At 36.3% G+C, this 27,164-nt stretch overlaps 2 protein-coding genes across 5 annotated transcripts in view; one reads left to right on the forward strand and one right to left on the reverse strand.

Annotated features, from left to right (window-relative positions):
- The window catches only part of LOC121370526 (probable beta-D-xylosidase 2), a 165,648-nt gene that overhangs the window by 87,401 nt on the left and 51,083 nt on the right, over window positions 1–27,164 (forward strand). The window lies entirely within an intron of this gene.
- On the reverse strand, window positions 18,597–26,506 carry LOC121369828 (cryptochrome-1-like). The gene is made up of 9 exons (XM_041494902.1): window positions 26,480–26,506; window positions 25,361–25,503; window positions 24,726–24,910; window positions 23,596–23,702; window positions 23,042–23,182; window positions 22,694–22,864; window positions 20,558–20,698; window positions 19,901–20,052; window positions 18,597–19,059 (listed from the first exon to the last, which is right to left on the reverse strand). Exons 1-9 carry the CDS (start codon window positions 26,504–26,506, stop codon window positions 18,804–18,806), a joined length of 1,323 nt encoding a protein of 440 aa, XP_041350836.1. The 3' UTR covers window positions 18,597–18,803.

The following is a 27,164-nucleotide window of genomic DNA, read 5'->3' on the forward strand; positions in this document are numbered from 1 at the left end:
AAAAGAATTGAATACATACTGTTAATGTAAAATATATTTATTTGACATATTATTATACATGATAAAGAATGTTTTGTATTTAAGTTGTCAGGTTCGTTCATGCCCACAACATGACAGAACGGTACCGGAATATTAACAATCCTGTGGTTGGTACATATTCTCAAAATGTTCGTAAAGTTCACACTAAATTTAGATAACACAAAATTAGTGTGGACTTGTAAGTTTAAAACATTGATTTTAATTTTAAAATATCCATTAGTGTCTTCAAAACAATATACAGTGCACAAGTGTATTTTAAGTTAAATGCAATCAGATTACAGATATGTTCAAATCAAGATAATTTACCAAATTTTCAGAAACTGTGCCAACCACTGGTAACATTGTTAAACAAAAGTTCTAAGGGTTCTAAGGTTTAGTTTTTTTTAAATGCACTAATCATTTTGAAACCCCTGGATCAGTTAATACTCTTGATAAGAAAGAAATGTTTTATTTAACGATGCACTCAACACATTTTATTTACGGTTATATGGCGTCAGACATATGGTTAAGGACCACACAGATTTTGAGAGGAAACCTGCTGTCGCCACTTCATGGGCTGCTATTTCCGATTAGCAGCAAGGGATCTTTTATTTGCACTTCCCACAGGCAGGATAGCACAAACCATGGCCTTTGTTGAACCAGTTATGGATCACTGGTTGGTGCAAGTGGTTTACACCTACCCATTGAGCCTTGCGGAGCACTCACTCAGGGTTTGGAGTCGGTATCTGGATTAAAAAACCCATGCCTCGACTGGGATCCGAACCCAGTACCTACCAGCCTGTAGACCGATGGCCTAACTACGACGCCACCGAGGCCGGTTTAAACGTGATAAGCTGCATTATCTATGTATTTTACCACAGAAAAAAACATGATAGAACTTATGTCGCCGGCAAAACCTACCAATTATGCGCATATTGTGTAACCAATGAATGAAAATGTTCATAAATGTCAATCTAAGTATTTATATTGTTTACTCGAGATACATTTAATGATTTATGTGCTAGGCTAATGCACAGATAAGCACAAGTCAATACTACATGTAGTTGTCAGACATGCATGACTATGCACATGCACGCACACACACACATTCTAAAAATAACTTAACAACATATTATTACAAAAATAACTATTAACATATGATTGCAAAAATAACTATTAACGACATGACAATTATTGGAATAGTTCACTCAATAAATTTCAAAATAGAGTGAAAATAGCCAGTCATTTAAAAAAATCTTCTGTTTTTTTTTACTCAGTTAATTTCAAAACGGGAGTGAAATACCCAACAGATCTAAAAATTATCTGGAGCACTAATCAGTTATTTAAAAAAAACAAAAAAAAACAAACATGAGGTACACTTGTAGATATTGGAAAGACAACATAAACCACCATCTTTTGGCGGCCAGTCAGTCATATAGAAAGAATAACCAGTGTCATAGCACCACCTTTAAGAACCATAGATTGTTTGGCCTAAACTGTAGTGCCAACTTTACCCCATTCTCTATGAATATATTCAGCATGTTACAGAAAGAGAAAGAAATAGATCATATAAACTAAATATAAAGTATAAATGATTAATCTATACCTATTATAATTCAGATCCGTATAAAACAGGTGAAACATAAATGATTTACTAATAAACTTTACTTTAAATATACAATTATTGTATCTAAATCAGAAGTTTGTGAGAAAAGTTACTTTGATGTCTTTGGAGCGTATCCCTTAGCATGGGTCAGAAATTAAGCTAAAAAGCCAAACACAATATAATAGTTCAATCAACATTGCTATGGTCCGCTTGAATTGCTGCTTTATCTAGCGTCCTTTTCATCCGTCCACCATTTCTATCACCGGAGTTCCGCAGCCATGTCATCATCTCCTTGGTAACCACTACCTCGGTTACATCTTTTAGATGCACATTTCGCATGATTGCTCCTAAAATAAAAATATTACAGATTCATAATCACTCAGACATGGTTTTACTACATACACATATTGTGACAGTGATCACAATTTCGGATCCTGTTGGCGCTCAATGACATGAATTTTCCCCATAAATCTGCACAAGAATGTATACTCACCAAAGCAATAGAGGGATCATATTCCAATAAAACAAACTATGTGCAAATTGTCTCTAAAACATATATTTTGCTATCGTGACAATTGGTTTGTTGTTTGTTGGGGTTTAAAGCTATTTTCAAGAAGATTAATTCATGCATATCCCAGTTTGTCAGTTAATGACAGGAGGAAACCTGTAACATCAGTGCAGACATCGTATCTTATCATGACCGCATCGGAAAGCCAACTTCTGCAGACTTTGATGCCAAGCCTCCCAGACTGTACTGAACTCTGAACCTTTGGCTCCGAAGTTCTTCCAGAACATTACCACCCGCTCGAGCAATTGGTTAAATAAAAATATTTCAGATCAGACAACTAATACATCCCAATAATCATCCAAGTGGGACCTACTTAATAATTGTAAATATAATCACTTTTAGTGTTTAACAATACATACTTGTTATTACTGCTGCTAGTTTCAGATTGCCAAAGGCCCGTTTTGGTGTCCTGGCTCTTCCAACCATACTTTCCTGCCCAATTGTACAGACGGGACACATTGTTGGAAAGCACAGTGCCCATAACTCTCCGCACATTCTCTTTCAAGCTACTGCCACCTACTAAGGCCAAACGTGTCACCTGCAAAGTGATCATAAATAACAAGTCTTAAGCATCACAGATTAATTGTGACAAAGGTGTGCATTTTACTAGCAAAATAAATTATAAACACTGTAATACCATATTTTATTAACCTAGTACTTAACATTTCCTTCAGAAATTTGGGGAGAAAATCCTACAAGATAGGAGGTTGGATTAAATTGCATACATTCCGAAGGTAATTTTTAGTACCCATGATTTTCATATCTGGGTAGTCAAAGGGTCTGCAGGCTATATCTATGCGCATGAAAGCAGCTCGGCTAGCCAGCAGAAAACACCTCAGAATAGCCCTAGAAGGGGTAAATTTTTCAAAATTTTCGGGGGGAGGGCCCCCAGACCACTGCCACGGGCTTCGCCAGACACCTCGCCCCCCCCCCCCCCCTCTCCCCTGCAAAATTTCCTGCGCACGCCCCTGAAGAGATTTTGGACTAATGCAATTTAAAAGTATAATATACATGTGATATAGCTACAAGGAACTATTTCGAAAAATTTTACTTAGTGTAAAACTAATACGGCCCATTCCTTTATAATAATTTGTGAGAAAATTAATTGATTAGTTCATTTGATTTGAAAATAAATTATTCCTCTCTGCCACTCCTATTTAAAGGGACATTCCTGAGTTTGCTGCAATTTTTAAGATGTTATCGACTAACAGAGACTTTTTAAAAGGACATTTATGCAGAAAAATATATTTGATATGAAATTACAATAGTTAAAAAGGCTCTCTTAGTCGATAACACCTTAAAAGTTGCAGCAAACTCAAGCATGTCCCTAATGATTGTAATTACATATCAAATATATTTTTATCTGCATAATGTATTAGTGGCTGTATATTAAACGTGTTTCTGCTCATTCTAATATTTGTACTAGGTTAAATGTCATTTTATTTCCTAAAATACATTTTTTCGTACGGTCGAAATTATTTGAAAACAAAATCCAGTTTGGGCTTCTTACAAATATTAAGACGACCAGAAACACATTAAATATACAGATAATGATATTCTAAACAAGAAAATATATTTAATATAAAGTTTAATTGTAGAACTATTTTATTAGTTGAAAACATCTTACAATGTAGGAAACTCAGGAATGTCCCTTTAAGACCTTTTTTTTTAAGAAGGTGATTTTTCACTCCCTAGGATATTTCAAAAATTAAAGAAGGAAATGTTTTATTTAACGACGCACTCAACACATTTTATTTACGGTTATATGGCGTCAGACATATGGTTAAGGACCACACAGATATTGAGAAAGGAAACCCGCTGTTGTCACTTCATGGGCTACTCTTTTTGATTGGCAAAATCGTTTATATGCACCATCCCATAGATAGGATGGCACACACCACGGCCTTTGATGTGTCAGTCGTGGTGCACTGGCAAAAATTAAAGTGTAGTGTAGACTATATATTGTAACATGATGACTGGGTTCTTTACTGGGTGATGATTAATAATAAATAAATAAATAAATAAATAAATAACCGAACAAATACAATTTGAAGTAACAAAAACTATAGATATTTATTGGCATAGATAATTTTAAAAAGGCATGCTATACAAGAGATAAATAAATCAATGCATAAAGATGTATGGTGGGTTTTTTCCCCAAAAAATTAGGCCAAGTAAAAAAAGTAAATTAGTTATCCCGACTTACGAAATGCTCCCGACCCACTTTTTTGTTCTTTAAAAAATACACGTAAAACCCCAAGTTAAAAACGTTCCATATGATGTCTAGGAAATGTAAATAAAAAAGTGTTTAATGTTCTCCCTACAAGCCAGACACTACAACTGGTGTAACAAAGGACGTGGTACGTATTATCCTATCTGTGGGATGGTGCATATAAAAGATCCCTTGCTGCTAATTGAAAAGAGTAGCCCATGATGTGGCGACAACGGGTTTCCTCTCTCAATTCAATTCTTTATTTACATAGAGCTTTACAACTCATCGGTTTAATGTACCAGTCCTGGGCACTGGTTGAAGTAAGATAAAAGGCGATGGGTCCAGTAAGGGCAATCAATCATATATCCCATCGCATCTACCTGTCCCACTGAACTATGCTGACATGGGTGATATACTGCATGCGTGTACAGGAATGAACTACTCTACTAGTCTTATCATATATAAATTGCAAATACATTGCGGTAACTGTAGATTAAAAATAAGACATTTTCAAGTATAGTTTCATGTTTTGATTGTCAATGTTTTCAAAACATTTTAATTTGTTAATTGAATAAAGAATGATATACATGTACACACACACATTTTATTTAAACACACTATAACAGTAACGACTTTGTTATAATGACCAGAGATCCCTCATCATTGGAACATCTGAAATGTTACAATTATTCCAGTTAATGTAGTAATATCTAGATATTTTAGCCCAGAAAATATGAATGTGCATACATTTCAACTACTACAATGAACAATATTTATTAGTAGTATGCATATTTATTTTATGCCATTTATATAAAGGGGTCGCTTCTTCTAACCAGTTAGTTATAATATGAACTACCATGAACGGACTCCGATTTAAAGAAAAACACTTGACCTTTATCTACTAATTCATGTTCAACTATATGTCAAATATTATATAATGTCTATAAAATATGCAGTGACTAGAAAAGTTACAATCCTGTGATGATGCCTGTGAAATAATATAAACTAATTTCCCTATATGCTAAGTAAATTAAAATATTTTATTGCGTATGGCCATAAAACATTTATCATCTTTGGGCCGGCATCCTTTTTACAATAAACAATTCCCAGGCATTTTTATTTTAAATTGCAACTTAAATTTATTTTTTTATATAATATTCATATTGTCTACAAAATACAGACATAGCTAGATTATAATTTTTAACTAAGGTTGTTGCATATGGGAGCCATGTTTAAAAAAAAGAAAGAAAGGAATTTTATATTTAATGACACACCCAACACAACTACAGGTACGTGGTGTCAGACATGTGGTTAATGACCACAAATATATTTTAGAGAGGAACTATGGGCAACTATTTTTTTATTAGCACTAAGGGATCTTTAATATATGCATCATACCACAGACAGGATAGTACATATCATGGTCTGTAACACCAGTTGTGAAGCACTGGCTAGAACGAGAAATGGTCCAATGATTCCACTAACAGGGATCGATCCTAGACTGACCGTACACCAGGCCAGCACTTTACTGTAACTATTCAGACTAAAATAAGGGAAAACAAGTTTTCTGTTTAACAAGTTTCTCTGTCTCTGTTCAGTTAATATTTTCTTAACTGCATGTTTCTTCTGTAGAACTAAATGAACTCTGCAATCACTTCTGATTAAACTATTTACATAACCGGCGTTTATTCAGCAACTAGTTAACAACACACACATTTTACCACATTCCAGAAGTCTAAGAACTAAACACTTCCAGTCCCCTCCCCCCACCCCCCACCCCATTGTCTGCAGTCCATCGCGGATTAACACAAACGGACCGGTCATCGTGATGCGTAAACAGTTAATTCTAGCTACCTCAGCCAGAGTTGTTATTTCTTTGTAAGCCAAAACAGCCAGCCAGAGATAGTTGACATAAAACACCTTCGCTGGATGTAAACACTTAGAGCTAACATGTGTCATTAGCATGTCAGGCGGTATGGTACCTAGGATTCAATCTTCTCAGACAGTTTACAGCCCACCACAATCCAGTGTTGTAAGCTAACGCGTTATGCCTGTCAACTATGGGTGATACTACAAAATTCTAGAGAGAGAATAAGGTAGTGCTGAAAACATGGTTTTTGCCTTTTGTGAAAATGGACATAAAAGATAATTGGTTTGGGTTCTGTTCTATAAAAGCATAAATATATGATTGGTTTGAATGAGACATTGTGAAATGATAGTACACCTTCCCATGATGCTGACACGGTGATTAACTCATTTTTGTATAATTCACCATATAATGGGTTCTGGCACTAACCCCTCGATGTAAAAACATTATATATTTTTGTTTGTTGTGTACACTCCTAACGGACCACGTGATCGACCTGCTCATTAAAGATCGGCAATTTCCGCTAAGAGCTCGTATCTGGGTTTTTGACGGACCAATTTTAAGTAATTAATTTTTTTTTTTTTAGGTGATTCAATTTATAATTTATTTTACCTGGTTGGTGCCAAATATAGGCCACGTGGCATGTTTCCTTTAAATCTTGAATTTTTATATTGGTGTTGATCATCACCTTATTTGTTTGCATTACCATAGTTTGACACCCAATAGCCGATGTATTTTTCGTGCTGGGGTGTCGTTAAACATCCATTCATTCATTCATTCTAATATATATATATATATATATATATATATATATATATATATATATATATATATATATATATATATATGCATGAACGGATGGATGGATGGATGGATGTAGGCAGGTAGATGGGTTCCCTGTTCTTAATTCATAAAAATTAATTTTGATCACTGTATATTTGTGTGATATCTCCCTTCCTCATTTTTCTCTCTCTCTCTCTCTCTCTCTCTCTCTCTCTCTCTCTCTCTCTCTCTCTCTCTCTCTCTCTCTCTCTCTCTCTCTCTCTCTCTCTCTCTCTCTGTTCCAACCCTCCAATAATAATAGTAAATTGAAAAACCATCATGCGGATTCTGCTTTTAAAAGGGAATGTGATCACAGAACAAACTGCAATTACGTTTTGTTTATAGGATCAGCGCCCTCTCACCTTTGAATTCAGGTTAACAAATCTATTACACACTCACGCGCGCGCACGCGGGGTGGGGGGGGGGGGGCACGCACACCCACATCACTCCTGGTATATCAAATGCCTTGGTATGTACTATCCTGTCTGTGGCAGGGTGCATATAAAAGATCCCTTTCTACTAATCCAATAGCCGATGATTAATAAATCAATGTGCTCTAGTGGTGTCGTTAAAGAAAACAAACTTCAACACACTAAATTAGCAGTTGGGACATTTTGGGCCGCTTTGGTACATAATTTTTAGAATTGTGACATCTTGGGCTGGTGCTCGGCCCAAGATGTCACAATTAGGACATTTTGGGAAGAGCACCGGCCCAAGATGTCGCAATTGTGACATCTTGGGCAATTGGGACATATGTTCTGTTCTACTGATTGTAATATACAAGTTATATAAAATATATTCATTTATTTGAATTCCTCTATAAAATAGCCACAAACGTGTAATTTTATGTATTTCAAAACGTTTATTGATTTTTTAAAACTAAATGATATATATATATATACAAAAACTCTTAAACTAAAATCTTGCATTATTCAAAATTTAGGCACTACAATGTGTACATTACCTTTCAACTTCTACATTTTATTGAATGCTTTCTGAAATGCTATTTAACATTACCACAGGTGTGACAAATATCCTTGACAAGGACTGCTTAATGATAAAGTAGCATTGGGTTGACATTGTTTGTTTTACCGTGTGTTGGCCATATTTCTAAAATGATTATTTTACAGTAGGGCCAGGGAAAAGTTGATTGATAATACTCAAAAAAGCTATCATAATTCCAATCCTATCATCTATTTTCCGATCCTAGATATGCATACCTTGCTAAAAATTACTATGGGCTTTATTCCCCAAAGTGATACCGATAAACCCTATTGCGTCGGACCGGCCTCGGTAGCGTCGTGGCAGGCCATCGGTCTACAGGTTGGTAGGTACTGGGTTCGGATCCCAGTCGAGGCATGGGATTTTTAATCCAAATACCGACTCTAAACCCTGAGTGAGTGCTCCGCAAGGCTCAATGGGTAGGTGTAAACCACTTGCACCGACCAGTGATCCATAACTGGTTCAACAAAGGCCATGGTTTGTGCTATCCTGCCTGTGGGAAGCGCAAATAAAAGATCCCTTGCTGCCTGTCGTAAAAAGAAAGAAAGAAAGAAATGTTTTATTTAACGACGCACTCAACACATTTTATTTACGGTTATATGGCGTCAGACATATGGTTAAGGACCACACAGATTTTGAGAGGAAACCCGCTATCGCCATTACACGGGCTACTCTTCCGATTGGCAGCAAGGGATCTTTTATTTGCGCTTCCCACATGCCTCGACTGGGATCCGAACCCAGTACCTACCAGCCTGTAGACCGATGGCCTGCCACGACGCCACCGAGGCCGGTATCGTAAAAAGAGTAGCCTATGTGGCGACAGCGGGTTTCCTTTAAAAAACAGTGTCAGAATGACCATATGTTTGACGTCCAATAGCCGATGATAAGATAAAAAAAATCAATGTGCTCTAGTGGCGTCGTTAAATAAAACAAACTTTACTATTGCGTCGACGAAATGACAAAACCTCGTAACTTCACTTTTCAAAATTTTACAGGAGAGCAAAAAAACTGAATATTTTTTGAAAAATACGTTATTTTGTTATAGTCGTTGTTATGCGAATATATTAACAGTTAATAGTGATAACTACTTAATAGTGGGTGTACCATAGTTATGGCTACGTTCGAAATTAGGACGTTTTACCCTATTTGTCAGGTCTACAAATGTACTTACGACATTTTACACCTGAAATGTCGTTGAAAATGTCAGTTACGACATTTTGATCTAGAATTTAACACAGGTTGAAGGCAAGATCTATACATTGGATTAAATACACATACATATGTAATTAACTGGTTTTATTTACATGTAATCCATGTAATGTGTGAAAATAATGCAATGCTGAGCGTCTTGTCCACACTCTAGCTTCCCGCTTTGTAGATACGACGTTTTGTCATTTTGTTTATTGGACCAGTTATAATACGACTATTTGTCATGTGACAGTCAACCACTTTCTAATAGGCGGATAGTTACGATCTTTTGACAAAAGCAGAATATGAACATTCTAACTTTGAAAATTCCAAAAAGTGATTTCTCGCCAAAAGCGTAGTTACGACGTTTTGTTATTTCGCCGACGATTGGCTCTTGGACTATATCTAGAAGTGATTCTTCAACTCAATATTGATATTTAACCGTTTTCATTTATTTAAAACAAACCTGAAATATGAACATTTCGTGTTTGGGCTACCTAAAGCAAGTTTGGGCCACTAAAAATAAAAATTGAGTGGCTCAGATATTTTGTTTCGGGCCACCATACTTTTCTGATGAGTTTAGAGCCCTGCGAGTTCTGAGAAGGCGTGCATGTTTTTGCGGGATGGAGTGGGGCTGGGGTGTTGCTAGTGCAATATTGTTTCCCGCTACCATTCCCTTGGCAACCAATGATTCATTAACGCTAGTACTGCTCGGGGATATTTCGTGTTGGTTCCTACAATACCAAGTGCTTGGCAGGCTTGGTGGCCTCTCAGCTCGCCCATCTCGAGGACATCTTCTTCTTTCGAAAATACATGTTTCCTGCTGATAAATACAGATAGAGTTCTGCGACTCATAGGACGTGGACCGATCGCCTTGGGGATCGACATACCCCAGAATTCTCGGTTCCTAGGCAACAACGTCGTTGGAATGGCACCTTCAGTGAACCCTGTTGGTTACATCTTATGTTTGGTTCAGTTAACCCTGTTGGTTACATCTTATGTTTGATTCAGTGAATCCTCTTGGTTATTTCTTATGTTTGGTTCAGTTAACCCTCTTGTTTATTTCTTATGTTTGGTTCAGCTAACCCTTTTGGTTATTTCTTATGTTTGGTTCAGTTAACCCTGTTGGTTACATCTTATGTTTGGTTCAGTGAATCCTCTTGGTTATTTCTTATGTTTGGTTCAGTTAACCCTCTTGTTTATTTCTTATGTTTGGTTCAGCTAACTCTCTTGTTTATTTCTTATGTTTGGTTCAGCTAACCCTTTTGGTTATTTCTTATGTTTGGTTCAGTTAACCCTCTTGTTTATTTCTTATGTTTGTTTCAGTGACGTATGATATCAAGTTCTGAAAGAAAACATAGTATGCCTTTGTCCCAGAATGGCCTGTTTAAATATATGCACTGTACTTGTAATTATAGGTGTTACATAATAGCAATGTACGCATGACATCAAATGAAAAGTTATATATATATATATATATATATATATATATATGGGTATGGGTACTTGCGTGTGTATACACACACACACACACACACACACACACACACACACACACACACACATGTCCTGTCAATCACACACCTCTTCTGTTTTTTATATTTAGTAAAATACTGCTTAACGGTAAAGTACCCAACTGAAATCATGAATTTGATCTGACTGGAATAGGGCCGTCATCGTCATCAAGATTCTCTCCAAGGATTTGTATGACCACGTTGTAAACAACTGTTCATGTTGGAAGAATAGAAACTAAGAACCTACGTCACCAACTTGTGTCTTCTGTTATTCATTTAACATTCCGGTAAAACAATACAAAGATAATTACACCGTGTTAAAAGGAAATATACTTTGTGTTAATATATTAAATAAGCATTTATTTTCACTCCAACAGTGAGAACATTTGCGTAGCAGTTTTTCTTACTATGTGACCGCATCTGGCTGTAGTATCAGTCCGGACATGAGGTGCAGAAATCGATTCGCACACTGTACACCAATGTCCCAAAATGTGAATGGACAATATTATAAAACAACATAGGCAACATCCAACTAGGGTGCTTTGTAGACCATTGAAAACTACAAATCGTTTTAATTCTTCTCCAGTTGCTAGAAGTGACTATGTGAACCACAACATATTGTCGATCAAGATTTAACTAAGTCTATTCGCAATATCAAATACATTGCGGATAGACTTCGTTAATTCTCGGTCGACAATATGTCACAATTCGGAAGTTTAGTGGACAAAGATGAATGAACTCTCTCACTCGGTGAGACGTATCCTGCAACCACAGCGGAGACGTTCCCGACATTAGTACCTTTATATCTGGCAGCATAGTCCAGAAAGGTACACAGTTACAGTCGTGTGTCACAGACAATTCATGCCATGTTTTTTGGGTGATTGTGAATATCTGCACTTTTACATAAATCTTTCCCCTAATATTCCTTGGTATATTGCCGATACGGTGTGCTGAAGTAGATCTGTTATGGATAGCTTCAGTAGTAAGCATTTGATGTAAGAAATACAGCCAGTGCTGACAACCAGATTTATAATGTCCAAAGTTATGATCTTTAGAAAAACCCAGTTTTTAACGTCTTTGTTTTAAAAGGGACATTCCTGAGTTTACTGCAATTTTTAAGATGTTATCAACTAAAAGAGACTTTTGAACGATTGAAATTACATATCATATATATTTTTCTGCATAAAATATTAATGGCTGTATATTAAACGTGTTTCTGATCGTTCTAATATTTGTACTAGGTTAAAAAAAAAAAATTCGTATGTTCAAAATTATTTGAAGATAAAATCAAGTTTGGGCTTCTTACAAATATTAAGACGATCACAAACACATTGAATATACAGACACTAATATTCTAAACAAGAAAATATATTTAATATGTAAGTTTAATCGTAGAAATATTTTATTTTTCGGAAACATCTTACAATGCAGAAAACTCAGGAATGTCCCTTTAATAACTTCATCAGCAAATAGCTTATATAATGCTTTATGGAAGATCTAAATAACGCTTGGGAGTCCAACAAACATTCAGGTACATTAAAGCCCTGAAAAAGTGTAAACCTAAACTTCAACTGGAATTACTGTTGTAAAATAGTACAAATTGCATTACATAACATTAAACAAAAAGTGTTATGTGAGACCCTAACCTTCAAATGATGTCACTGTTGCTTTTATTTTTCAGATTGATATCCCATTAATTTGTCTACATTTAGGTTTGCCATGTATATCTTAATAAATATTGTTTTTATTTATTGATCCTGTTAACAATTCTTTTGAAATACTGCTTTTGAGGAAAGGGGTAGGGTTATCAAAAGGGTCGTTACACAAAACCGCTTCCAAGAAAACTTTATATATAGGATGTAAATTTTAACTAGATGTCAAAACAAGCTTCTGCTGCAATAAGATCCTTCAAAAAGAATATTTGAGGTGCTGTGCCTAAACTTTATGTTAAATTTCTACTGAAAAATAAAACTATGTGAATTATATTTTTTAACCTTACAGAAAAAGTGTTATATGAGACCCTAATCCTCAAAGGATTTCAATATTGGTAACATATCTGAATTCTCCAATCCATTAACTCCCAATCCTCCACGTTTTGTATTCCTAAATACCCTGACAAATATTGTACAATTATTTTAATATAGTCACCCTTTAGCAATTCTGTAAACATATAACTGTCGTGGACATGGGGGTAGGGTCACAAAACGGGTGGATACACACAGAAAGCTGTGAGTCCTACAATGCTATCATAAATTTTCCATCCCTAGGGAAGTAGGCCTTGACAAAAATGACTATGAGCATTCGTCCCCCCAGGTGGTACCAATTGGCCAAATTTTGGGTCCTGGCTCATGGACTATATACCCTTCTGCACGGGCTGTGTTTTTATTTGAGGGACTGGAACATATATTACTGCCAAATAACTATATAGGGCTGCGAAAGAATTATGACGCATTTTTACTTGAAATTAATATTGTTGGTAGAATGATGGAACAACATGGTGAAAAGGTTTCAGGCCAGCTCATTTTGCCTGAATATGTCTCTCGTTTTTGCCGATGATGTAATTTTTTTCATGAAATAGATGTCAAACACGAGTATGACCGGTATAACTGCTAGTTGTAGATGTAAACTTCGAGGGTTTTTTTAACTCCAGCGCATGCATATTTAACCAAGTATATGACTGGATAGTACAGCTGGAAAGGGCATTCCTGAGTTTGCTGCATTTTTAAAGATGTTATCGAGTAATAGATATCTATTTTTTGTGCATAAAATATTAGTGGCTGTATATTAAACGTGTTTCTGATCGTTCTAATATTTGTACTAGGTTAAATTTAATTTTATTTCCTAAAATATTCCAGGGCTAGAAATGAAAAAAAAAAAATCTACATGCACCAGGTGCATGCTGAAAAAAAAGTTGCATGCACCAAAAATAAGGCAACTTCGTATTTTGTTTTTATACGATGCTATTCGGAATTATTCGGCAATACCTATATTTATTTATTTATTAACGGTACTGGAACGTTATACAACTGCGTTTATTACTGATTCTTGATCAAATTTGAAAATTTCACCCAAAGTAAACGCCTTACAGAAATCTATAATAGGCCTATTACAAAAACGTACGAATATTTGTGTTTTGTATTAAGCAAGTTATCAACTTTTTTAACTCGATAAGATCTGTTGGTATAATATAAATTAGCCTACGGAATTCGACGAGAAGTTGCGATTGAAATAATCACTGGCTGACTTCGAGTCAACTACGCGAGTAACGCACCTGCACGTTCGCAATCATTTGATCAAGTGCCCATATCTGAGGTCGAAAATGTTCAAGGCAGTCACGGTGCTTTGTATTGATCACAGATCTGGCGGAGTTCAATTTGTCAGTGACGACAACAACTGTGTTATGCGCGTGGATACCCGAAAGTCGGTCTCGACCACCTTCCCTAATACCGTTCACAGATATAACTTATATTTGAAGACAAAATCCAGTTTTGGCTTTTTAGAAATATTACGACGACCGGAAATAACATTGAATATACAGAAACTGATAATCTAAACAAGAAAATATATTTAATATATAAGTTTAATCGTAGAAATATTTTATTAGTCGGAAACATCTTACAATGGAGCAAACTCAGGAATGTCCCTTTAAATAATCATTTCATTTGATACAACAGTTTGGTACATGCCTGTTGTATTTATATATTCCGCGTATAAAAAATTATACAGAAGTTATGCATCGTATAAAATGCAGATCCCTTTCTCACCCAATTCCCAACCCACCCATTCCATATTGATGTTTATGTTATCTCCATATGTCACGCAGTGGCGGGAGTTAGCTCTATTGGTTGAGTGCTCGCCTGAGGTGTTTGCGTTGCAGGATCGAACCATCTCGGTGGATTCATTCAACTAATTGGTTTTTTTCTCGTTCCAACCAGTACACCACAACTGGTCAAAGGCCGTGGTGTATGCTTTCCTGTCTGTGGATGATGCATATAAAAGATCCCTTGCTACTTTTCGAAAAATATAGCGGGTTTCTTCTCTAAGAATAAATGTCAAAATTACCAAATATTTGACATCGAATAGACGATATCACGCCTGCGGGTTTCTTCTCTGAATCCTAAACTTGTTCTGTTTGAACAGTGTGGTAGTGTTTCATTAATCATACACCAACTTTCATTCTTTAAATAAGACCTCAATAACATATTTTTAACATTTACTTTATTAATCAAATGATGAAATAAATTTCATGCACAATTCTTAAAACAAATAGTCAACAATAATACCAAACTTTAAACGTAATAATCGCAAAGGCACCAACATCATAATAGTATTAAAAAGGAAGTTTTCACTGCTTCCATTAATAAAACTGCCAGATGCTTTATGTACATGAGGATTGCCACTTCCCAGGAAGATTGCATACTTTGTTGTAGGAGGACTGCCACTAAAACTTCTTGTTTTTTAAATGAACAAAGATCATTTTAGAAAAGTATTTCTTGTATGAAAGTGAGTTATCCCAGTATTTTTTTTTTTTTTACAACTACAGTGTTCGAAAATACAACAAAGATATTTCGTTTTCTTTGGGGTGGGTTAGTGTCAGGAATATTTAAACCAATTACTGTTACGTAAAATTAATAAAATATCCTATCATCAATATACATGTATTCATAAACGAGGCACATACAATTTATATACAAATACATACGATAATCTGATTTATGAATATATGAATGACATGCTGGAGAATATGTTAATGATTAGCTATACACTATGAAACTGGAATAATCTTCCACTACGATAATTACGACGAATGTTGTAGTTATTCTGAATGAGTTAAAATGTTATTATTATGCATGCTGTATATCTATTGAAACTGTATTGTTCCTCTATTCTGTTATATTTCTGTGAATCATTTACCAGTCTTCATTTTATGGAGGGAATAAAGAATATCTGTCTGTCTATCTATATATCTATCTATATATATATATATATATATATATCTATCTATCTGTCTGTCTGTCTGTCTGTCTGTCTATCTGTCTGTCCATCTAATCTATCTAATCTATCTTAGAACTTTGAGAAAGCGTCTTGAATAATAAAAAATATTCTACAAATATGTATATATGTACATCATACGTTTTATTGTGTTGTGTTCATTACAATATGAATTTCGCACATTTTAGCTTTAATTTGTAGTCGATATAAATTTTCTTTGTGTATTCATGAAAATCCAAACCACTCATAAGAATATTTACAAATTACAGAAATAATTATTTTTAAATATTACAGATTTGCTTTTTGACATACACATTCTAATGAACACAATTATATTAATAAACAACACATATCTGAGAAAATAACACGAACCTGAGAAAATAACTCAAACCACTCAAAAAACCCAAAACCCTACCATATCAATAATCACATTACTCATTTCTTTTCCTGGTTATTTTTTTCCCTTTTTCTTTTTATTCATGACTTTATCAATAAAGCATTGACAGACAATTATAAAACACCGATACACATAGTGGATACACGGATGGGGTAGAGAATCGAATAGGAGCAGTGAACACACAACTAAAATTGTTTTTATTTACATAAAACACATTGAATGTTGCCTACATGAACAAATCATTCACCTCCCTGTAAAACAAAACTAAAACTCTTTCATCTGTCTTTCAACTGTGTTCCATTAGCAAGCTTGCGTAAGAGTGCCTTAACATGATTGTTCATTTAATGTTGTCCATTTGCGTGAAAGCTTTCTTTCTTCTGAATCTTGAAATCCTTCTCGTCTCCAGCATAATTGAGCTCGATGGGCTTGTTCAGCATACCGCTGTCACGAAGAGGTACTGCAAAACAATTTGAAATGATTCTACACATATGTTCTGCAATACAAATCGAAATGGTCCAACATAATTATGTTTACTGCAATATAAACAAAAATGGTCCTACATAATTTCGTGTACTGCAATACAAATAGAAAAGGTCCAACATAAGTATGTGTACTGCAATACAAATCAAAAGGCTCCTACATAATTGTATGTACTGCAATGCAAATAAAAATGGTTCTACATAATTGTGTGCACTACAGTACAAATCGAAATGGTCCAATATAAATGTTTACTGCAATACAAATCAACATGTTCCTACATAATGATGTGTACTGCAATAGATTAAAACGATTCTACACATATACTGCAATACAAACAATAATGAGTCTACATAATTGTGTATACTTGTGTACTGCAATACACATCGAAATGGTTCTACATAATTAAGTATACTGCTCAGTGTTCTGTATAAATCAAACTGATGCTTCACACTTGTACTGTGGTACAAATTGAAAGCATACTTCACGTGTACTGCAATTCAAATCCAAATTATTCTAAGTATATGCACTGCAATGCAGTGCAGTCATAATTTCAACCCCTGCGCGTGCTGTAACCTCACCGTGGTGCTGGGGTGTAACATTCTCTTTGAGAATGGCCAATACAGCACACATTGAAGTTTAGAGTAAAAGTCAGTATCTCTCTGTGATATTTGTTTTTTGCACAGTTCTTTACACTGTTTTTATTTATATCTTGAATTTTTCTGTTGATGTTGATCATCACCTTATTTGTTTCCATTACCATAGTTTGACACCCAATAGCCGATGTATTTTTCGTGCTGGGGTGTCGTTAAACATTCATTCATTCATCATTCATTCATTCATTCATAATTTCAAACTGCTGTACAAATTGAATGAACTTATATATGTGTACTATAATTTAAAAAATCAAAATGGTCATATATTTACTTGTATGCAAATACTATATGTCAGAACTGTTCTGCATGGCATTGACAAGTATCGGCGGGTACACACGTTTAGCTATACTAATCAAAATAATTATATATGTGATTCAAACCAAATATAAAATAATTCTACATTATAGTTATAAATTTGGTAAATAGTAACACATTCTTACATTTGAACGTTTTGGTCAATGGCTCGCCAATATTCTTGGGCATTGGAACTGAAAACGAAACAAAACATACTTATTTATGTGCATGTTTACAATAACTAAATTTTTATGTGGAAGAACATGAATAATATATTTCGCCATGTATACAGAGGCAGGCACCTAAATCAGTTCTATATAACATTTTTCGCCCCACGGCTGGTATACCAAAGGATGTGGTATGTGCTGTTCTGCGTGTGGAAAAGTATATATAAAAGATCATTTGTTGCTAATGAATGATAAAGTAACTACGTGCTCGCTTGTAACAATTATGTTAGCATTGGTCTCTGGTGAGATCTCAATGATGAAGTGGCACTGGACTTGAATGTTATAATTCTTATACAACATGTTATTGCAAAGTGTTTGTGTTGCTTTGATATTGTGGCATTGAAAGAAAGAAGAAAGAACGTAAGAAAAGATGGAAGTAAGGAAGGAAGGAAGGAATTAGTGTTATAATTTTTATACAACATGTTATTGCAATGTGTTTCTGTTGCTTTGATATTGTGGCATTGAAAGAAAGAAGAAAGAAAGAAAGGAAGGAAGAAAGAAATGAGTGTTATAATTCTTATACAGCATATTATTGCAAAGTGTTTTTCTTGCTCTGAAATTGTGGTATTGTACGAAAGAAAGAAAGAAAGAAAGAAAAAGAAATTAATGTTATAATTCTTAAACAGCATATTATTGCAAAGTGGGTTTTTTTGTGTTGACATTGTGGCATTGAAAGAAAGAAAAAAAGAAAGAAAAAGAAATGAATGTTATAATTTTTATACAACATTATTGCATTGTTTCTGTTACTCTGAACTTGTGGTATTGAAAGAAAAAAAGAAAGAAAAAGAAATGAATGTTATAATTATTATACAACATATTATTGCAAAGTATTTTTGTTGCTTTGATATTGTGGCATTGAAAGAAAGAAAAAGAAATGAGTGTTATAATTCTTATACAACTGTAAAATTAACCCTTTTTTTAAATAACAAAATCACTGAATCACATATGTGATTAAAATGATAATTAATTAAAAAAAAAAGAAAAAAAAAGAAAAAAAAAGCTAACGCCTTGAAACTTACTCTTAGCCTTGATGGTGAGATACTGATAGACTTGTTTCATCCTCTGCATGTTCACCTGGCTGACCTCGGCGTGGTTGACCATGGGACACGGGTAATCTTTCCCTATGATACAGTTTGCCGCCTTCTGGACAGACTCGGGGGCCGTCCACGGCTCGTAGATGTATTTCGTTGGAAACGATTTCAGGACTGGCAGGTAGTGCCTAAGAAAACAATAATTACACATACAGTTGAGTATTGTAATTTCGAGACCCGAAGTTTTGACTTAAACGGTAGGACCATACTTTGAAACTGACAACAATAAAAATGTCACTTACCTGTACATAAATATGTTTATAGTAACGTCAAATGAAAATAAAGTCCATTGAACACTTCTGATATAATAAACACTCTTCCAAACACACTCCCCCTAAAACAAATGGCGTCCGGTTAAAGTATTGTAAGTCCCAGTTATTTGTAACATGGTATCTGTGAATAATAATAATAATAATAATAATAACAATAATAACAATAATAGTAATAAATAATAATACATTTTCTTATTTTTGTTTTTAAATAAATATAACCCTTGTATGAAATAACCCTACACTAATAACTGGCAGCATTTGTCATACCAATTCTAGTGGCATTCATTCATTTCAATTTATTTTCGTGCTTATATCCAATTAAGGTTCAAGCAGGCTGTCCTGGGCATACACACACCTCAACTATCTGGGCTATCTGTCCAGTACAGTGTGTTAGTGGTTAGTCAGAGAGAAGAGGTGTAGTGGAAGCCGGTACCGGGCTGCGAACCCAGTACCTACCAACCATATGTCCGATGGCTTAACCACAACAACACGGAGGCCGGTTCTAGTAGCATTATATGCACATGTTTATATAGCAAAAAGTGGACAGAGAGCATTATCACACACACACACACACACACACACACACACACACACACACACACACACACACACACGTGTGTGTAAACAGCTATGTGTTATAAAAAATAACGCATGGTGTTCTCACTAACGGGTGTGTAAGAAAATAAAGGTCACTCACCTGACGTAGTCTCCAGAGGGGTCCGCCTGTTTGCCGAATCCCACAGGACAGTAGCAGTGGAAGAACTGGTGGAAGAAGGAGCTGCCGGACAGCCACATACACATCCCGGCGTTCACGCTCCATCCGGCGTCAAGCAGCAGCTCGTCAAACACCTAAACAGTCAGAGTTAAGAATGGTTTCCATAAAATATGTAACGGACGCAGACGCTAAGACCTGCGACAGATCTACAAAGTTGAACAGGTTTCGATCGCCGATCTGACGCAGATCATCTGCGATTCTGTTCCCACATACTGGGATCGATCCTCCACTGGGCTATATGTCTTGTTCCAGCTAATGCACCACGACTGGTAGTGTATCAAAGGCCGTGGTATGTACTATCCTGTCTGTGGGGATGGTGCATATAAAAGATCCCTTGCTACTAATGGACAAATGTAGCGGGTTTCCTCTCTATGACTGTGTCAAAATGACAATGTGTTTCACATCCAACAGCCGATGATTAATAAATCAATGTGCTCTAGTGGTGTTGTTAAAAAAACAAAACAAACTTTTATTAATGTTTTCAAATACCTGAACAAAGGTTCAACCGAAAAGTAAAATTGGAGTCAAATACTTAGTTGATATAAAGAATGATATACGAAAATGGCAGAATTTGCTTACCTTCATTCCTTCCTCCCAGGACAGCCAGAGGTCGCCCCGAGTAAGAAAGTACGCCACTGCATGACGACAGAGGTGGTGAATCCAGCCCTCTTGTTTCAGCTGATTCATGATGGCGTCAATCCAAGGGAAGCCAGTCTTACCCTGCATTAATAACATGGATTAATAACAATAATATTCTAATCGGTGACCAGTGCTTGTAAAACTAAATGTAGACCAAAAACCTCACTAAAGGCTAGATACTTAACGCCCCGGTGCTTGTAAAACTAAAATGTAGACCCTAGACTTCACTAAAGGCTGGAGACTTAATGCCCCGGTGCTTGTAAAACTAAAATGTAGACCCTAGACTTCACTAAAGGCTGGAGACTTAATGCCCCGGTGCTTGTAAAACTAAAATGTAGACCCTAGACTTAACTAAAGGTTGGAGACTTAATGTAGACTCAAGATTTATATAAATGCTGGAGACGTAACCCCCGGTGCTTGTAAAACTTTAAAATGTAGACTCAAGATTTATAGAAATGCTGGAGACGTAACCCCCGGTGCTTGTAAAACTTTAAAATGTAGACTCAAGATTTATATAAATGCTGGAGACGTAACCCCCGGTGCTTGTAAAACTTTAAAATGTAAGACTCGAGATTTATATAAATGCTGGAGACGTAACCCCCGGTGCTTATAAAACTTTAAAATGTAGACTCAAGATTTATATAAATGCTGGAGACGTAACCCCCGGTGCTTGTAAAACTTTAAAATGTAGACTCAAGATTTATATAAATGCTGGAGACGTAACCCCCGGTGCTTGTAAAACTTTAAAATGTAGACTCAAGATTTATATAAATGCTGGAGACGTAATCCCCGGTGCTTGTAAAACTTTAAAATGTAGACTCAAGATTTATATAAATGCTGGAGACGTAACCCCCGGTGCTTGTAAAACTTTAAAATGTAGACTCAAGATTATGTAAATGATGGAGAGGTAACCCCCGGTGTTTGTAAAACTTTAAAATGTAGACTCAAGATTATGTAAATGATGGAGAGGTAACCCCCGGTGCTTGTAAAACTTTAAAATGTAGACTCAAGATTATGTAAATGATGGAGAGGTAACCCCCGGTGCTTGTAAAACTTTAAAATGTAGACTCAAGATTATGTAAATGATGGAGAGGTAACCCCGGTGCTTGTAAAACTTTAAAATGTAGACTCAAGATTATGTAAATGATGGAGAGGTAACCCCCGGTGCTTGTAAAACTTTAAAATGTAGACTCAAGATTTATATAAATGCTGGAGACGTAATCCCCGGTGCTTGTAAAACTTTAAAATGTAGACTCAAGATTTATAAATGCTGGAGACGTAACCCCCGGTGCTTGTAAAACTTTAAAATGTAGACTCAAGATTTATATAAATGCTGGAGACGTAATCCCCGGTGCTTGTAAAACTTTAAAATGTAGACTCAAGATTTATATAAATGCTGGAGACGTAACCCCCGGTGCTTGTAAAATTTAAAATGTAGACTCAAGATTTATATAAATGCTGGAGACGTAACCCCCGGTGCTTGTAAAACTTTAAAATGTAGACTCAAGATTTATATAAATGCTGGAGACGTACCCCCGGTGCTTGTAAAACTTTAAAATTAGACTCAAGATTTATATAAATGCTGGAGACGTAATCCCCGGTGCTTGTAAAACTTTAAAATGTAGACTCAAGATTTATATAAATGCTGGAGACGTAACCCCCGGTGCTTGTAAAACTTTAAAATGTAGACTCAAGATTTATATAAATGCTGGAGACGTAACCCCCGGTGCTTGTAAAACTTTAAAATGTAGACTCAAGATTTATATAAATGCTGGCGACGTAACCCCCGGTGCTTGTAAAACTTTAAAATGTAGACTCAAGATTTATATAAATGCTGGAGACGTAACCCCGGTGCTTGTAAAACTTTAAAATGTAGACTCAAGATTTATATAAATGCTGGAGACGTACCCCCGGTGCTTGTAAAACTTTAAAATGTAGACTCAAGATTTATATAAATGCTGGAGACGTAACCCCCGGTGCTTGTAAATGTAGACCAAAGACATGGCTTAAGACATGTATTAAAACATACTATAGTACATGTTTATATTGCATATGTTACAAATCGAAAAGTCGTACCTCTGCCCATTTGGCTAGAGCCTCTGAGTTTTTATCCCAGGGTATCTGGACACAGATTGGGTTGCCCACCATCTGGTCAAACTTTGGGTTGTTTGTTGCGGCCATGTAAAAGAATTCTCGCCATAGCAGCTGTCCATGCAGGGCCATAGGTGGTTCATTGTCCTTCTTGATCTAAATTTAACAAAACAAATTAATGAATAATCTAAACACCAAAATCAGAGTAACATCAATTTTTTTTTTTTTTAAACTGGCTCTAATAGTGATAAATACGCCGTAGTGTTTAAGAACTAAGGTCTGTCGATGATTTTACCACTAAACGACGGACCGCTTACAAGAATGCTGACTCACGTTTTTGTAGAGATCTCTGAGATTCCAGTAGAAATGTCGAGCGGACAGACAGCCGAAGCGGAGGTACGGACTCAGTCCTGTCTGACTCGGAAACGGAGACAGCGGGCTTAGCTTGGGTTTCTCGAAGTTTGCCACCCAGGCCTGAAAATTAAATCAAACGAAGCTTGTTAAACGTACGTTCATGTTTACTACATACACAGGATTGCAAGATAAGATCTTAAAGGCATTTGTGCTAAATTTTGCTTGTAAAATATTTTCGTCTAAAAAAGAAATTTATGTTACGTAGTAATAAGATTGGCAGCAAATAAATTATGTTACGTAGTCATAAGGTTGGCAGCAGAATTGGGGGGGGGGGGAGGGGGAGGGTGTCTAATATGAACCTGGCGGACTTCTTTGTCTAACGTACCCCTGGACACCTCTATGAATGGGTTACTATTACACTAATACATTTAAAAAAAAAAAAACCCAATGTTTTAGCCTGAGCGGTGTGAGTTCGTTCGAACACCCGACCCCCCCCACCCCCCACCCCACCCCCCGACAAACACGCCCCTGACTAGAATAGTAGTTTTACCTTTTTTTTCTAGATGTCGAAACAAGCGTATGAGGGCCTCAGTTTCTCCGCCTCGAAAAGATGAAGGTTCCACAAGCTCAACGTCAAAACTTGTAATAGTAAAGATATATATGTTATAGCAATGATGTTTGTTCATAAAGAACCACGGATCTACTTAAAATAAATTTCTGTTGTGAAGTGTTGCGAGGTTGCTCCAAAATCTCCAGGTACCAATTAACCCTTTAAAACTAAATCTCACCGCTTCACCATTTACGACGCGTTGAAGCACCAATTAAAGCCTGGTTTTCGTAAAATCTGTAACACGTCGCCACCCGACGCACAATGAATCAGATCGACGAAGACCAAAGAAAATATTTATGGGAACAGAATCGCAGACGGTTGACTTTGGATCGGCGATGGATCGGGGAAAGTAAACATGTTCAATAGATCGTCGCCGCAGAGCGTCCTTGTCCGTCTGCGACGATTTCTGCCCGTTACATATTTTATGGAAATCAGGCTTAATGTTACAGAGGAACATGGTTCCAAAAATCATATTTGATTGTTTTCTTAACGATCATCTGATGCCTGTTTCCCTTGTGTATCTTTGATCATCTGTTGCTAACTCTTGTCTGAAGCACTACGCACAATTTTTATTTCTTTCGTCAGTGGAGGGGGAGAGGGATAACAAAATAATTAAGAAGAATAAGAAAGCAGGCTAGGACGTGAAGGAAGCAAAGGAAGAGGAAATGCTGGAGAAGAATAACGAATATAAGAACAAAGAGAAGAAACAACCAGAAGAAAGGAATGAAGAATAGGAGAGAACACTGTAAGGAGGAGAACAAGATAAAGAAGGATGAAAATGGAAAAAGATCAAAAGGACGAGAGAAGAGGAGAAAGGGAAGCAAAGGACGGGAAGAGGAGAAGAAAAAGAAAGAGGAGGAGGAAAAGGAAGAAGGATTATGAGGAGAAGAAAGAAAAGGACTGGATAAGGAGACAAGAAGAAAGAGGAAGAAGAGGACGAGAGAAGGAAGAGAGATGAAGAAGAAGTAGGAGAATAACAAGAAGCAGAAGGGGAGGGGGAAAGTTCGATTTGAGGGGCAAAATGTATATACAATGTACTTATGTTTTTCTTATCAAGTTCCTTCAAAGTTGGGATGCCATACTTTTTGTTGTGATTCTCTGAAATCGGGGTCACCGAAGAGCCAATCAAATCAGCATCAATTGTTTCCTCGGCGTGAGGCGGCTGATCCATCCCAGATATGATGGACTGGAACCGTTTATACGTCAGAGGATGTTTCCCGCTATTGTTTTCAAGAATTCTGAAGAACAAAAACCATAATATATACTTGTGAACATTTGATTTAAACTATACTTCCTTTAAAATATTTTGTACTGTTATATAAACTATGAAGGGCGGTATATAATTTTAAAAATATATTATATAACAGTAAACGACGGGGGGGGGGGGGGTTCTTTGTTGTTGATTTATTGTTTTTGTTGTGTTTGTTTTTTCTTTTTGTTGTTTTGTTTGTTTTTTGGGGGTTTATTATTATTATTATTATTTTATTTTTTTTGATTTGGGGGTGAGTGGGTTTGTGTTGCTTGTTTTGCTTTTGCTTTTTCTTTCTGTTTTTTTTTTCTTTTTTTTCTCAGACACCTACCTTCTCCTCTCCGAAAGCACTAATATTGTAGATTATACTGTACTTTTGCAAGTCATATAAAGTCCCCACCCCTCACCGAAAACACTAATATTGTAGATTATACTGTACTTTTGTAAGTCATATAACGTGTGCGAGATTCGTGTGATCGTTTCCACGTCGTGTTCCTTCGTAAGGGAGGTAATGGCGACATCTCGCTCTTTGCCGTACAGTTCGGGATCTTCCTCAAACGTCAGCGTGGTGATCCTCCACTCCTAGTTAAAAACAGACTCGTCATATACATACATGTATACATACACACATACATGCATACGGCATGGGACAATTTGTGAGGCCAGAAAGGATTTAATTATCCCCTGCGCCAGTGCGTTAATATGTATGTATGTAACAGTCAGCCTCGACATACATCAATATACAGATATTCATACATCAATACATACTAGCCAGTGTCAGGTCTGCCCACTGTTTCATGCACGTAAGCGGGATCGACCGCGTAGATTGTAGGCCCCATGCATGTGGTTGAGTTAAAAAGCATTCTTTTTATGGATGCCTCAAAAGCTCAGAGCGCATCATGGTTAGTCTTGCAATTTGCGGGCGATTCGGTGACACAGATTCGAGTCCCAGCAACGGCATGGGACAATTTGTGAGACCAGAAAGGATTTAATTATCCCCTGCGCTAGTGCGTTAATATCTATGTATGTAACAGTCAACCTCGACATACATACATACATACATACATACATACAATATATAGATATTCATACACCTATACATACCCCGTCGGTAGGGCCATTGGACTATTTCCCTTTCCAGCCAGTGCACCACGACTTGTATATCAAATCACATGGTATGTGCAATCCCATCTGTGGTATGGTATAAAAGATCCCTTGCTATTAATGGAATAGTGTAGCGGGTTTCCTCTCTAAGACTGTATGTCAAAATTACCAAATGTTTGACATCCAATAGCCGATGATTAACAAATCGACGTGCTCTAGTGTTGTCGATAAACAGAACAAACTTTGACATGGAAACATATATGCATACATAATACCGTAACAACATGTTTGAAACAAAACTCAGTTGTATTAACTATGTGTAGTTGCATTTAAAAAAAAAAGAAAAAAAAAGAGGAATTAAAACAACACTTAACGCGTGCATATAAAGTTCAGTCTTTCAACCTCAAGTCACGAATTTTTTTTCATACGCACGCATTATTCCCATTACAAATACCAAAAGCTGTTTGCGAAGTTTATACATGGTGGACATGTGTTATAGTGCGTATTCGCGAATTTTTTTAAAGTGTGGTTTAAGCTTCGTACACATTCCTCCGGTTTTTTCCCCGACAACGGCTTAATTTACGGAGCCTGTTTTTCTTCATTCATTAGTTCGATTTATTTCCATGCTTATATCCAATTAAGTATCAAGCACGCTTTCCTAGACACACATCTCAGCTATCTGGACTGACTGTCTAGGACAGTTGGTTAGTTTTTAGTGGTTAGTGAGAGAGAAAAGGGTGTAGTGGTCTTACACCTACCCATCGAGTCGTTAAACTCGCTCTGGGTGGGAACCGGTACCGGGCTGCGAACCCTGTAAGTACCAGCCTTATGTCCGATGGCTTAACCACCACAACACGAGGCCGGATGTTTTGGGGTGTTTAAGCATTGTAAACGTATGTAGTTACACGCATGTAAGACATAAACAGGCTTTGTAAATTCGGTCATATATGTTTCAGGTGTACACATCGCGGATACCAAATCACACACACACACACGCACACACACACACACACACACACACACACACACACTTGTCACCACGATGGACAACAGGGCTGTGTTCAGCCAGACCGAGCGGAAAAACGCCCGTCAGACTGGTTTGTGCGCTTCACAGCAAACAAAACGGTCACGGTGGTGAA

This window comes from Gigantopelta aegis, chromosome 4, assembly GCF_016097555.1.
Source record: "Gigantopelta aegis isolate Gae_Host chromosome 4, Gae_host_genome, whole genome shotgun sequence".
Classification (NCBI taxonomy): domain Eukaryota; kingdom Metazoa; phylum Mollusca; class Gastropoda; order Neomphalida; family Peltospiridae; genus Gigantopelta; species Gigantopelta aegis.

Coding starts and splice junctions, on each gene's coding strand:
- LOC121369828 (XM_041494902.1), bottom strand. CDS start 26,506: ATGTATAAACTTCGCAAACAGCTTTTG. Junction 24,911..25,360: donor ACGTTATATGACTTACAAAA/GTACAGTATAAT, acceptor TTTGTTCTTCAG/AATTCTTGAAAACAATAGCG. Junction 23,183..23,595: donor AAGGTAAAACTACTATTCTA/GTCAGGGGCGTG, acceptor TTTAATTTTCAG/GCCTGGGTGGCAAACTTCGA.